The 15,773-nt window shown below is 36.6% G+C and overlaps 1 protein-coding gene across 1 annotated transcript in view; it reads right to left on the reverse strand.

Moving 5' to 3' along the window:
• Positions 1–15,773, reverse strand: part of LOC149791310 (uncharacterized) — a 129,880-nt gene that overhangs the window by 15,373 nt on the left and 98,734 nt on the right. Inside the window, exons 31-34 of the mRNA XM_089969839.1 lie at positions 13,832–13,931; positions 12,745–12,764; positions 10,609–10,738; positions 1,319–1,437 (exon numbers count right to left, since the gene is read on the reverse strand). Of these exons, the coding sequence (XP_089825965.1) occupies positions 1,319–1,437; positions 10,609–10,738; positions 12,745–12,764; positions 13,832–13,931 (369 nt within the window). The remainder of the gene's footprint in view (positions 1–1,318; positions 1,438–10,608; positions 10,739–12,744; positions 12,765–13,831; positions 13,932–15,773) is intronic.

Raw genomic sequence — 15,773 nt, forward strand, 5'->3', positions numbered from 1 at the left:
ATATGTACATTTCACTGTAAATATATGAATTAAAGTGAACAGTGCAGAAATTGATTATTATATTATTATATCTGGATTATAGTGATTAAGTGTAATTATAATTTGAAGTTAACAACCTAAAATAGGATTAGATTTTTTTGCGGCTGGGTGCCCATTATCCTCAACTAAATATGGTATATACAGAAAATTACACATATTTTTGTTTTGGTGTCATGGAAGGAATGAGTCTGATATTGTGTAGGGATGCATTGATGCTACCAGGCCAAGATGTATTCAGACATCAACTTCTTTCCAATTCAGGACACAACTTGAATGTGGTACTGTATTTATTACACATCCATTATTTGTTATTCCAAAATATTGTTATTTAGACAGTATGAATCAAATTAGCATTAGTATGTATGTATGTATGTATGTATGTATGTATGTATCTATATATGCATGTATATATGTATGTATGTATGTATGTATGAATGTATGCATGCATGCATGTATGTATAAATTAGTTTACCTTCTCTTTAACTTTGCTGCACCTCTTTAGTTTACAAATGTTGTACATGTATACATATCGAACTACATGTCAATGTAAATGTGCAACACATTTGTTTATTATTTTAAGATACATACCTGGAAACATATTAAAATAAACATGATAAACTTTTAAACCATCTTTTGCTTTCTAATACTGCAGGGTATTTAGTGCACATGGTCATTCAAACATATTACTGCTGTCAGACTTTGATGTTTTGAAGACACTTTAGTACTGAATTGGTATGAAGCAAGGCCTGATGTTTAGACCGAGTTTATATTCAGCATCTGTCAAAGTCGAAAACTAAGAATGTTTCTGCCATTTCAATGCCTACTGAACACTAAGAATCCTCTTGAGCTTCAAACATTTTCTTGGAACAAGAATACTTCACCAGTGCATGAAGTGTCTGAAATGGACACAAGGATGTACAAACGGTCAGACAAGTGTAACACCGTATGAGCCATACAACTAAGGTGCGATGGACAGATGGATATACATACTGACAGACAAGCATAACACCATATGTGCCATACAACCAAGGCATGATGGACAGATGGATGTATGTATGGACAGACACAGGGTAACATCATATTTCCTATACAACTGTTGTGATGGACAGATGGATATATGTAAGTCTGCAGAAGATATAAGGATCCTTATAGCTGCTGATGTTATTTGTTTTTTTTTCTTCTCTTGTACCAATAGTACAGATGCCTCCTTGATATTCAATGTCAATATCATGACATAAATCCAATGCTTGGTGAAAGAGGTCCTAACGATGATATCTACCTTCATCTTCATCAGGGTCATATTCTGGCTTGTTGGCTTCAAATCCAAATGGGCTTGGTGCATGGTCAGATAGTGTTCTGTGTTTTCCCATGGGATAAAACTTTGCTTTTGTGGCCCATCTGTAAGAACAGAATAGCATGTTATATACAAATCCTTACCTTTTTTAATTTCCAACACTAAATTCAAAGTATAAATAACGATCAGTTATGGCCTAGTGTGATATCCAATAAAAATGCATAAGGCATAAAATGTTGATATTTCAGCCTTCTTGGAGCATGATGAACTTGACTGTCAACAATACTAAGAGAACAGTTTGTTGATGTGTCACAAGGGAGCATGAACTCCATGTGAAGCACATCAGCACAATACAAACAGCGTATTATCACTGTTCTTACATGATCAATTATAAGGTACTGCTATTATATAACATATACCAGGAAAATTTAACACTTAAACACAAAACAACCTTTACATGAACAGCCCATACAATTCTTGCATTTTACTAAAGCTGATGATTTAAAATGGGACACTGACGATGGACTCAAACATGGATACTTTGCATATAAAATGGGACACTGACGATGGACTCAAACATGGATACTTTGCATATAAAATGGGACACTGATGATGGACTCAAACACGGATACTTTGCAAATAAAATGGGACACTGACAATGGACTCAAAATGGATACTTTGCATCTGTATGGCTGCATACTGATTGTAAATAACCTAGCGTGAGGTCCTCGTAGCACAGTGTGCTATAAGAATTCAAATATTTATCATTTAAAAATTAACTCAATATCCTATAGTATTAACTTTATATTTACTTCTAAACTTCCATGAAAAAGCATAGGAACCTGTTCAAATTATGACCAAATTTAATAAGTATATGCTACACAGAAACAGTCACATTCATGGTAAAACATAAAACTTATACACCTCTACCTCTTTAACTCGCGCACATTGGGGGGTCCAAATACACATACTGCATTATAAGCAAGGGCACGAGTAACCAAGGGACCTCCAAAAAACCCACTAGACATCCAGAAAATTGCGGCGTTGGGGGGTGGGGAACTGGGTTGTTTAATGACTGAGTCCTCATTTTATAATTGAGTTGAGAAAAATTGTACATAAAGTGTTTTTTCTGATGAAGTTGTTTGTTATTCTCTATAAATTACATTTATTTTTAAAATGTCCAACATCTGAAAGATTGGCAACATGATTGCAACTTATTTAAACAACCATGTCAACACAGTACACAAAAGCATTTGTGTGTTATGTCATGGCTATTAGTTTTGTTGATTAGTCTGATTCCAAGAGTGATGTATAATAGTATTTTACAAAACTAAGAGTCTACGAAGCAGGGAACCAGACTAACTGTTGATACACTACTAAACAAGATTCCTTTTAATCGAAAACATGCAGCATTTATTTTTGTGAGACAATTGTCAACGTCAAAACTCAATTTCTGTATTTTTCAAATTAGTAAAATGTTGATGCTGAGATTTCATTTCAAGTAACAGTGAAACTTCTTATCATCATTGAGGATATCTCTATGTGCAAATTCAGGAATTCTCTGAAACTCATTTTTCTCACAATGGTTTGTATCTGTGAAACAAAGTTATTTTATTTACAAAGTACTCATTTTGCTTGGTTGCTTTGCTCTCTTCAATCACATTTATGATTGACTAGGTTAATTCGAAGTAGTTTAATTAGATTAGGTACACAATAAAATTTATAACAGTGTTAGATTGAACAATAAAAATGAGTTACCCAACATAAAACTGGGGCCGCTGGTTCTTAAGCATATAGGATTTGTATGCCTTTAACTTCTTTCATTCCACCTTCTTAATTATTTGATTCAAAAGACATAATTGCTGTGATAATATAAAAGAAGGCCCACTTTTTATTATGCAACAATACAATAAATGCTTCCATTTCTCTGATATCAAACATGGTGTGCACTTAATAAAATTCTTAGAGAAATGCTTGTGGACATAGCTGTTACAGTAGATTGACACATTTTACATTTAATTACAAGAGAACACATTGCATTTATGATGATTACACTTAAAAGGAACTAAAAGATAGAACTAGAACACAAATTCAATTGATAACAATTATTTAATTGGTATTTATTTATTAAAGTACTGCATCCTCTAGGCATAAGTAACATTTTATTGTTCAAAATGTCCTTGAATATAGTTGATTGCTGTGCATTAAGAATGTCGTTTGAAAAGAAAATGTAACAAATTATATGAATTCTTATTAAAAGTTGATATTTCATATTGTTGATTAAAATTTCCAGGTTCAATCTACCATTTTTGACAATAAAATAAGTGATATATCAAGTTTCCATTACCAATTTTCATCATGATTTTCTTCAAGTTCAACAAATAGGGATCAATTTTTTGGTATTTTTTGGTTTAAAAAATGGGATCCATGCCTGCATTGTTAGTGGGTTTGCAAGTTATCAGGGCATGAGTTACTGAGGGAGTGGTTTATGTGGCAAAAAACTTTATGTGTCTATAAGAATGTAATATACTTTGTACATTGCCAACAAAAGCAGCACATGCACATGTTACTGTCAGAAGGTGATCACAAATTACACCGAAGCCCATTTTCTTAGTATATTATGTTTCTTGGAGAATACTTACCCAGTCATAATACATTTGAAGAACAACTACTCCTCACAAATCCAGCCCTCGTAGATACTATGTTTAGCTTAAGAGAACTAAAAGTTGTCTGCCAACACAGGTGGTGGTTGGGCAGAGTGATCTCCCCTTAAGTATAAGGATTGGCAGCAAAACTTGTGAACCTGTCAGTTACTAGTGGAGTGTAAGACATGCTCTCTATGAACATAACTGCGGGGAGGGTATATGTGTATTATGATTGGGTAGGTATTCTTGAAGAAACATTTTACCAGGAAAAACTGTTTCTTCTTTAAATACGTTACCCAATCATAATGACTAAGAATAGGTATGAGGTGGAGGGAAGTACTTCCCCTTACCCCGGAGATGCAATCGCCAGTCCCCTACGGCTTGTGAGACTGCTTCTAGGTAACCCGACTGGAGGGTACTCCATCTGTCAGGCAGCAACTTCAAACAGGGAAAAAAATTCCCCCTGCAAATCCAGTGGAAGTTATGAAGCTGCATCTTAAAAGGCTGTCAGTCGACCTGGAAGGATGACCTGTTCAGCTGCAGACATGGGTACCACCACATCGAACTGGGCCCTTTCGGATGACGCATCTCAGAGATAAAAGCAAGAGAATGTGGATCCAATCTCCATCCCATGGCATGAATGATGTCGGCCAGAGAACAGTTCTGGTTGAATGCTATACTGGTGGCAATTGCTCTAACCTCATGAGCTGAAATGCATAATAAGTTAATTTGAGCTGGGGTTATTTCTCAATGTGCAAGGTGAATAACCCATTTAATACAGGACTAGATAGTCTGTGTATATATATCCTCCTGTTCTTTCTTGAGAGGTAAAAATAGGTGTGATCTCCATCAATGCAGCAGCTCTGTTCTACTAAGGTACGACTTCAAAGCCTGAACTGGGTCTTGCAAGTGGCCTTGAGCTGATGTGTCCAGATTAGACAGAGGTTCATGACAAAAGTCTGGGTACCTGTAGAAAGCAGCCTGTTCTTGGTGATGAAAGAGGACGCCATCATGAGTAAGACTAACCCATCTTGTCAGAACCGCATGCAATTCGGATCTGCTGATATGGCCTGTATTCACTAATTCTGCCTGCTGTCACTAATGCCTAGAAGAAACAGGTCTTGTATGAAAGGTGCATGAGAGATGACCTTGAGAATTGTTCAAAGGGTGTCTTGTCCAGCCAGGTTAATGCCCAAGATTGGGCACAGGGCTAAAATGATTTTGGCTGTGTATACTTAAAGTTGGAGAGAAGGTCGGATATGTCTTTTCTTTGTCCAATATCCTCAAAGTGATCATGGAGCATTAAACGTTTATCATACTCTGTGCAAACTTTCTCTCTTTGAAGAGCCAGAGAAAGTTAGCTATTTGCATATAGACGCCTGGAGAGGAAGGATGTGTTTGTGTGTGCACCACTGGGTGAAAACTTGCCATTTATATTCGTATGTTTTCAGAGTGGAGACCTCCTTTGCTAAAGCAAAATTCTCTCCATAAGTGGTTGTGATAATTGTTTATTTCTGAGGGTCGGTTTAATATGATCCAGATGTGCAGGTTCAGTAGCGCTGGGTAGGAATGAAACAACTGCCATTGTGGTTGTCTGAGTAGATGAGGGAAAATTTCTATTGTGAGACTGATCAGGTTGTTGGACCATGACTTCTCCCATCTAAGTTGTGCAATGAGATAAGGTGACACTTTGATTCTCTTGATTTCTGTATCACTTTTGGAATCAAAGGAATGGGAGGATGGGTTTATGCATCCTGGCCTTTCCAATCTATCAACAGAGCACTGAGTGCCCAAACTTTTGAGTCCAGGACTTGAGATATATATAGATTGGGAGTTTGGTATTCCACCTTGCTGCAAACAGATTCATCAATAGTCTGTCCCATCAAGTATATATCTAAGAGGAAACTGAAGGATGAAGAGAACATTCCATCTGTATTAGTTTATTGTTCTGGGACAAAGACTCAGCTAGTATGTTAGGCATCCCAGGATATAGCGAACGTGTAAGTGGATTCATTGTTGACACTTTAGAAAGTCCCAAACCAGGTCCTGCAAAGGTCTGGGGACTTGGTCCCTCCTTGTCATTTGAGAATGACATAATGAGAACTCCCCTACTATTTAAGTAATCCTGCCACAAATTAAAGGCTTTCACAATAGATGTCATCTCCAAAATACTGATATGCTGAAGTTGTTACTGGGCAGACTATACACTGCTGGCTTCCTGGAAGGATGGTAGTAGATGGACTTCCCAGCCTTCTGTACTAGCATCGGTAGAGACTGTAATTTCAGGTAGTTGTACTTGCAGAGGTATACCAACCATGAGCTAAGTTATGTTGTCCAATTCCACAGACAGTTTCTCCATTGTGTGAGAAGGTGAGAGGTTGATCCAGTGGGCAAACATTTGGCCTCAATTAGGACAGAAGAATCATTTGCAATGGATGCATAAAATGGTGACCTAGGACAATGAGGTCTGCTACAATGAGCAAGCCTAGTAGGTGAAGGAATTCCCATGTGAATAGAATTTTCCTCGAAAGTAAAGAAGCCACCATGGTTCGGATTTTCAATGCCCAATCCTGAAGGAGAAGAACTATCTTGCCTGTGTTTTTAAGTCCATATCTAGGTGAACAAATTGTTGAAATGGTAAAAGGTTTAATTTTTCCTTGTTGCTGTGATAGCCCAGGTTGGTAAGCAGTGTAACAAGGGTTATCATGTTGTGTTTAGATATAACTCCTGTGATGTTTAACAAGGATGTCATTCAGGTAACTTGATGCTGCTGCCATAGAAATGGTCTGGACATGAGCCATTACTCGATTTATCAGACAAGTCAAGACACAGGGTCTGATGCTGAGTCACCCTGAATTGCGAATATGGACATGAAGGTATGTGTCTTTTATGTCCACAGTGATGGCAGAGTCTCCCTCCTGGAGGCATTCAAAATGTGCTGTGGTGTTTCCATTGAGAACCAAGAACATGAATGAATTGATTTATAGTGCTTAGGTCATTGACCTGACGCAGAGTGCCATTTGTGTTTGGGATCAAGTCTGGAATAAAACCCTGGAGAATTTGTGTTTAGAAGGTGTTCTACCACCCTCTTCTGGAGGTCGTTTATTTCTTGCTGCAAGGTTTGGCCTTGAATGGGTCCATTGGGACATTAGTAACTGTTGGGACTATAAGCTGAGGATGAGGAGCGTAGAAAGTGATGCAGTGTTCCTCAGAAACCACTTGTTGAGTTCATGGATCATTGTGACAAATCTTGTCTCATTTGGCAGTGAAGAATTGAAGCCTTCCACTGACCAGGAGGTGTGGAAAGGGAGGAGTGGAGATGACATCCTTTTTGAGGAGAGGAGGCTATCAGGAGGAGAAATAGGACCCTCTCTGTGCTTTTTCTGCTTTGGTTTGTGAGAATGGTGGTTTTCGCTGGCTGTAGATTCGATAGGATGGTTTTTGTCCTATATATGGCCCTTGGGTCCTTCCATTGATTTCCCATACTATCTCTGTATCGATGTTGTAGTTGATGGGGAGGGAAATTTGTCTCCTTGGTGGCTTCTTTGCTTTGTGGACTTCTTCAATCTGGCTGTAAAACAGAAGGTTAGAGGACAAAGGCTATGCTCTTAGCTTGACCTTATGGTGGTCCATCAGAAAACTGCAGGCATTGGTCAAAATGTGTTGAATGGCTCTGTTCAGGATCCATCCACTTTTTAAACAGACTCCTTCCCATGCATGCCCTGAGGTATTTGGAGTGGAAGAAGATAAGGCTATGATCTGCCTGTTGAAAGATAGCAATAGAGACAAAGTCCAACAACAAAGCCGCTGCAACAATATTGCACAATAACTGCTGAGTGTCATCAAAGGCCATAAGATCCATATGTATGAGGTGTGGCTTTGTAATCCTCATAGCGGCGATATCATTGTTGATTGTTGGGGGTTCCAAATGAAATACCGGTGTATGACAAAGGTAGAACCATCAACAAACTGATGATGAAGGCAGGTCAAAACATATTTGTCTCTTAGACTGCAAAAGTCGGACTGTTCCTTTTCATTATAAAATCAATAGATGCTGGAGCTCTGGTCCAAGTTGTTGATGGAGTGAGAGGAGGAGGGCAGAACTCCTGGGGTCAAAGGCTGAAAACTTCTTCAATAGTGATTCAGAAGGTTGAATCTTCCTGTGACATCGGATAGTCTAGGGGTCAAAGGCTGAAAACTTCTTCAATAGTGATTCAGAAGGTTGAATCTTCCTGTGACATCGGATAGTCTAGAATTGATGACATCACTTAAGAAGAAACAACATCTTCTTGATTGCAGGAGTTGAGGCTAAGGAGTATTGTAATGCTTGTGACATAGCTGCCAAAGAGTGACAAGGTCAGCCACTCTCTAAACTCATACAATGCCCTGAATTAGAAACAGTTGCTTCAAGATGGTCATTGAGTAAGGAGTCTCTTCTCATGGCAGATTGTAGAGAGATTTGTGAAGCGACATCTGCTGAAGCATGAAGAACTAGTCTTTAGATCACATAAGTGGTCTGTACAACTGCTGAGCAAGAGGGAACTTAGCTGTTTGTTTAGCTCTTTCTCTCACATTTCTGCAATAGAAATAGAGTCAAACCTAGAGGAGTCAAGGCCGATACGATTTACCACTAATGCTGAGTCCTGTGATGGTGACTTGGTGCCAGAGCTGTTTCGAAGCATGTCGATGTTCTGCACTTTTAGGCTGATGGGTAAGAGAAGACTTATCTCCCTTGTCTGCCAGAAATTCTTGCAATGAGCGAAGGTTAGCATGCAGACATATGATGTCTTCATCCTTAGCTGTGCATTAGTTTTGCCCATAGTTCTAATTTGTAAGACAATACGAGTAAAACATATCAAAACTGTGTAGCCCTGCACTGGTCTTTAGAAAGCAATGCAGAGCAAAATCTTACAAAGTTGATCTGGAAATAGATAACAGACAGTCTAATAAAGCAATGAAGTGTACAGGTAAAATATAATAATAATACCACCTGTAGGGAGGAGAATTATAAACCTGTCTTGTTTGAATACAGAGCGTGTGCAAAACTATATAAAGTGATGGTTAACTGGAAAATTGTGATAGCAGACAATCTAAATTACAATACTATCTGTAGGGAAGTCCAAGGATGGCATGTACAGGTAGAATCATTGAAGCATTGAGTTCTAAGGCTAAGGAAGCCATGGTAAAGGAAACTGACCTGTATGTACCAGTAATGACAGAATTATACATATGTAAGGAGTTTCTTAAGGGCATAAAGACATGCATGCATATAAAATATTGTAACCTGAACCTATCTTGTGAAGTCACATAGGCAACCCATGTGAGTGATTAAGTACTCATTAAACATGATGGAATGCTTATGCAGATAAACATCGCTCAACTGTCGCCTATGAGCACAATGTGACTGAGTAAACCATGTATAGAAAGTCTGTACTTGTTCAACCAGGATGAAAAACATACAGAAATCTACACAAATGTCTGTATTATACACATTAAGAGACAGTTTTACCTGTAGGGAAACAGGCCCACAGACAGCCTGAACAAGTAAAATAACTGAAGCTTGGTGCCTGGATGCTACAAATGCCTTGAAATAGAAACTTGGGCCCCGAGTGGCTGAGTGGTCTAAAGCGCTCTCCGTTACAGATCACTGCCATCTCACCTCCGTCTGCGTGAGTTTGAGTCTTGGATTCAGCTAATGTGGGTATGTGAGAAAGCTTGCCAGTAGCTTCTCATGGGTCAGTGGTTCTTTCCAGGGCTTTCACGGGTTCTTCCTCCACAATTAATACTGGCCGCCATGTACAGCCTATCGTGTGCTGAAAAATGGCGTTAAACCCTACAACAACAACAACTGAAATAGAAACTCACCAATATGTACCCATTCATAATGGAAAAACACATATATTAGTTTTTTTTTATAAGCACTAGAGACATGCATGTACATAAAAAAATTATAACCCGAACTTAACGTGAAGTTGCTTAGGCCCCTCATTGAAGTACCTAAATGAGTGACGTCGACAAAGAGTTAACAAATTGTAAAGGCAGAACTATGTCTGCATAGGAGAGAAAAAGAATTATAAATCAAGTATACTTTTGTTAGAAGTGAAAAACTCCAACTGGTGTATCTTCCACATAGATTCTGTCTTTTACAAGGTCTCTCATGATGAGAGTGCACTTCTTGGCTCAAGCGAAACTAGTAACTGGCAGGTTCACTGGTCTTTCCAGCAATTTTTATCACACTGCCCAACTGCCACCAAGGTGGGCACAACTTTCAGCTTGCTTTATCTAAAAGCAGTATCTGGAAGGGCTGGGTTTGCGAGTTAGTAGTAGTTCTCATAAGGTATTATGATTGAGTATCATATTTAAAGAAGAAACATGACATTTTATTGCAATCAAGGTAAGAAATTTTGCAATAGATACTGACACTTTCTTTAATAAAGTTAGTATGACCGATTTATGAAATTACCTCCCTTGGAATATGGTGCATCCGAGATAAACAGTAAAATTATGTAAGTTCATGGACTCTGAAAACTTTAACTTTCAAAAGTCTTAAAATTGCTCATGCTGGCAGTCACTAGAAAAGTGATATCTGTTAACACAAGGTGGTACATTAAACAAACACATGGAACTTACCTTCCACGACAAAATGCAACATCATAGATTTTATTACTTTTAGACTTCAGAACAAATACAATGATAACTGCAATGAGGATCACACCAAGTGGAATTCCAACACTAAGGCCAATCACAAGTGCTCTATTGTCTGAAAATAAAAAAAGCTACACTTTATATAAGACAATTATGCACCTAATGAAGAGACATGTCCCAACCACATGGTTCCCCCACCCCCAGGCCAACCAAGTCCAAGACTTTAAAATTTTTGGAAATGGAAAAAATGCTAATAATAATGAATCTGGTCATCCATATATAACAGAAAAATTTCAATCAAATTTGATTATAATTTTGCATACGTGTCCTGGAAAAATGTCAAAGTTCAAGAAGTCTGAAAACTTGTAAAATAATTTAAAATTCCTGAATGAAATCAACTTCTTATTAGGTCAACTTATGCATAAAAACATGGTTCTGTATATCACAATTACAAGTGTATTCATATCTAATGTATATGCTGAATAGAGTATCAACACCGTTTACTATCATGCCATTGTGGCATGCAGTTAATTCATAATACATGTAATTCCATTGAACAATGGCACACAGATTTACAATATTCAATAATTTTATCACAGATCATTGTGTCTGAATTCAACATCTAATATATAGCATGAACATAGTATTAACACTGTTTACTTGCCATCTGATATCGTACCATCGGGGCTTGCAATTAATCCATTATACATGTAATTCCATTGTAAAAATTGCATACATATTTAAACTATTCAATAATTTTGTCATAGATCATTATGTGTCCGAATTTAATGGCAAAAATTAACAGCAAAATTAGGTTAAGAAAGACATTAAGCATGTATTTGGTTCATTACGTTCCAGTGTCCATGAATGTTGTCTGTACAAATTTCATAATGCTAAAATTTTCTCATGCGTTTTCCGTGTACATTTATCCAATGTAAATTTCCAATAATTAACGCTTGTATGCCTATTTGTTTCAATGACTACAGCAAGAATAATTAACAATCAACACATGCTTTCATCGTGCATATAACTTTTACTTCAGATTTTGGGAATATCAAAAGAAACGTGAAATCTAGTATACTAATCATTGCACAAAGTCCAGAGAATGACTTGCGTTTGTGAACTTGCTTTTCCATAATGGTAAAATATTTTTATAAAAAATAGGAAATTAATAACGAGTCCATAAGCAAATGCCATACACATGTAAAACCCGAGAACTAAGTGCAGTAGGCCTGCAATGGTCACAAGTCACTTTTATAAATTTGTTTAAGCTGAACGCATGTACAATTTCATAGTACCCTTTCAATTTCCAGTTAATAAAGCGGACATTATTTACTGGTCAACTGATTGCGTCTAATAACACCGCCAAGCCCAGCACACATGTTGGCGGCTTTCGTTTTTTTAATGTTTATTATAATGTGAGAATCTTTTATCAACCACCGCATTGTCTGCTGCTTGGTTGTGTATACAGTTAAAGAAGAAACACATGTTGGCTATTGTTTGAGCAATGATTGTGTACAGAATTAACTGAAAACAATCACAAAGACAACTTACTGGCTTTACTCATGGAGCAGAAATAAGTATCTTTTGCGATAATGTTTCTTTTGGCATAACACTTCAAGAACCTGGTGAAACTGTTAAATTTTAGAAGCTATGCCACGATCATATTATATTCAAATTCATACACAAACTCTTCCCCAAACTGATAATAAACATTTTACATACAATTTCTCGTACTTAAAAAAATATTTTTTCCAGGTATGAGAAAAATACATGTACACGTAATTAAAATGTCAGGAACCAAGCTACGATCGTATTATATTCGAATTCATACGAGATCTCTTCCCCAAAATGAAAATAAAATTTGTATACACTATTTCATGTACTTTAAAAAAACATGAAATATTTTTCCATACGCGAATGAATATACAATATTTTGTAATTTTGGGAGCCATGCCATGACTGCATTATAACTGATTTTGCATTATCATGGGGCACGTTATGGCGGGGTCGCACTATAATATATATATATATATATATATATATATATATATACACACACACACACACATACATATGCAACTATTCCAGGGAAATACATTTATAAATATGTCATCTTACCACTTTCCTTGTCAACTGGTCTGAAAAATAAACATTGCAACATGGGTCACCTTCATGATAGATGTAGTCAGTAGACATATACAGGAGGGTATTTAATGAAACTGAAATTTATAAATTTGTCTGATATTTATTTACAATAGTGAGGTGATTGTTTTGCATTCTAAACAACGACAACATATTAAAAATATCATCAGCATTATCAGCAATTCTCATTTCCTAGCAAAAGATATGATCTCTAATTTTCAAATGAGCTATCTTAAATTGCATTGCAGATTTTTGGAGTCTTTGGAGTGCCATTATATGATATGACTTTAGAGTGCCATTTTAACTGATGGATGGCCAATGCTGCGCTCTGGTCATGGAAATGTTAACAGATCACAACTGACAATGACCTGCTGACTACTACAGGCAGAAAGATTGTTTTAAAACTAAAAATTGCTATAATTTCAAGAATTCTGATCCAAAGTTAGGGAAAGTTTCAGCTAATATGGTTCTTCCTCATCACAATGTTGCAAATGGATCTAAAAAAATGCCTATTGTGTCATATACATAACTTATGTTGTCACAAAAGATACAACTCAATTGTGTTCTATGTAAAGGGGATAGGGTTGGTGCCAGCTTGGAAATGATTTATAATAAAAGAAATCAAATCTCAATTTTGTGCAAGTTCATGTCAAAATGGGTGGGGTTGGTGGCAGCATGGAACTGATGTATATTACAATAGATCATAACTCAATTCTGTCCATTTTTATGTATATAGTGGTAAGGATGGTGGCAGTTAAAGATGTCCAACACAAGATAAAAACACAAAAACTTTCAAATCAGAGTCATTTCTGCACAAAATGTGTTCTTGCTACATCATAGTAAGCATGCAATGAACCTGTTCAAGTTACAAAATCTCATGTACAAACTGAAAGATTAATTACCAAAATGTGCCATTCTTTCTTCAATCTGGACTTAAGTTAAGTCCGGCATGTTCATTTCTAAAGTTGATTTTTCGAAATTTGAGCAAATAGTTTTCATAAATACCTTAGTCAATGTTCATTTAGTCATGGCTTATGTCAGTGAATAAGTAACAAGTCCTTACCCACAAGATGGATGACCTCCGTTAACAGAACACTTGTAGTCATGTGGACATGTACCTACTAGCGCCTCATACATTTCACACAGACCTCCACTGCTACTCACTGTCAAAATGGATAATATGAATAATTAATTAGGCAGGCCTATCATCACGAAAAAGGGAAATAAGGAAAGGAGTAAAGAAATAGATAAAAGAAAGTCTCATTTAAATATCCCCAAAATCAGTGTCTGACTATCCTGCAGATGTTGCCACAATACTATTGCTAAAATGTAGAGCAACATGGATGAAAAACAATTATTTTTTCACATCTTGCAGGCAAGAACATTACATGCAGAATCATTGCATAGAACAACAAGAGAAACTACCACATGGTACAAAATGAAATCATTGGAAACTCGAGACGTGAACATATAACACAGATGTCCCCAACCAAAGTGATGGAATTAACAGGCAAACTTGTAAGTAAATAGTAGCTGTAGCATCAGTGAATTTATTTACAAACTGGTAAAAATATGATATTAATCAAAGTTTTCTTAACAAAAAGCCCTCAATACCAAATTTGGCGTCAGATTTATTGGAAATAAAATCTTCAATGTACATGACTGGGTTGTTGGACAGACAGATGTGGGTAAAACTGTGTACCCTCTACAGCTGTGGTGAGGGATACAAAAAGGTAATATACCAGTCTTAGAATTTCTTAATTTCTATAGATTTGTTCTTAATTTCTACAGAGGTGGTGATAGATAAAAAAAGTAATATAACTTCTTAAATTCTACATATGTGGTGGGGGATAGAGAAAGGAATTGTATGAGTCTGGAACTTTTTAATTTCAACAGATGTGTTGGTGGATAATAATGAAGTAATATAACAGTTTGGGAATGTTTTAATTTCTGCAAAATTAAAAATTGTCCCAACAAATTGCTGCTTCTAAAGGTTGTGAAATACAATTCTGTTTCTTTAAATACTCTGCATTGTTCATTATGTATCAGCATAAATAAACTAATCTTTGGTTGTTTGTATAATGTGTAGCCTACTTTATATAGTCTGCACTCAGATCTTTGGTTGTTTGTATAATGTGTAGCCTACTGTATATAGTCTGCACTCAGATCTTTGGTTCTTTGTATAATGTGTAGCCTACTGTGTATAGTCTGCACTCAGATATTTGGTTCTTTGTATAATGTGTAGCCTACTTTATATAGTCTGCACTCAGATCTTTGGTTCTTTGTATAATGTGTAGCCTACTGTATATAGTCTGCACTCAGATCTTTGGTTCTTTGTATAATGTGTAGCCTACTGTATATAGTCTGCACTCAGATCTTTGGTTCTTTGTATAATGTGTAGCCTACTGTATACAGTCTGCACTCAGATCTTTGGTTCTTTGTATAATGTGTAGCCTACTGTGTATAGTCTGCACTCAGATATTTGGTTGTTTGTATAATGTGTAGCCTACTGTATATAGTCTGCACTCAGATATTTGGTTGTTTGTATAATGTGTAGCCTACTGTATATAGTCTGCACTCAGATCTTTGGTTGTTTGCATAATGTGTAGCCTACTGTATATAGTCTGCACTCAGATCTTTGGTTCTTTGTATAATGTGTAACCTACTGTATATAGTCTGCACTCAGATATTTGGTTGTTTGTATAATGTGTAGCCTACTGTATATAGTCTGCACTCAGATCTTTGGTGGTTTGTATAATGTGTAACCTACTGTATATAGTCTGCACTCAGATCTTTGGTTGTTTGTATAATGTGCAGTCTACTGCATATAGTCTGCAGTCAGATCTGTCAGGAAAAACATTACCAAATAACCATCTCTAGAGAAAATTGCTACAACTCTAGTTGGGTGCACAGACTGGTAAATATAGTACCATGCTATCAACTTTGGAGACTACTGCTACAATTTTATGGAACTTCAAAGATTGTGATCTATATTGTAGTACCTG

Source organism: Sinohyriopsis cumingii, chromosome 9 (assembly GCF_028554795.1).
Source record: "Sinohyriopsis cumingii isolate HCF-2022 chromosome 9, ASM2855479v2, whole genome shotgun sequence".
Lineage (NCBI taxonomy): Eukaryota > Metazoa > Mollusca > Bivalvia > Unionida > Unionidae > Sinohyriopsis > Sinohyriopsis cumingii.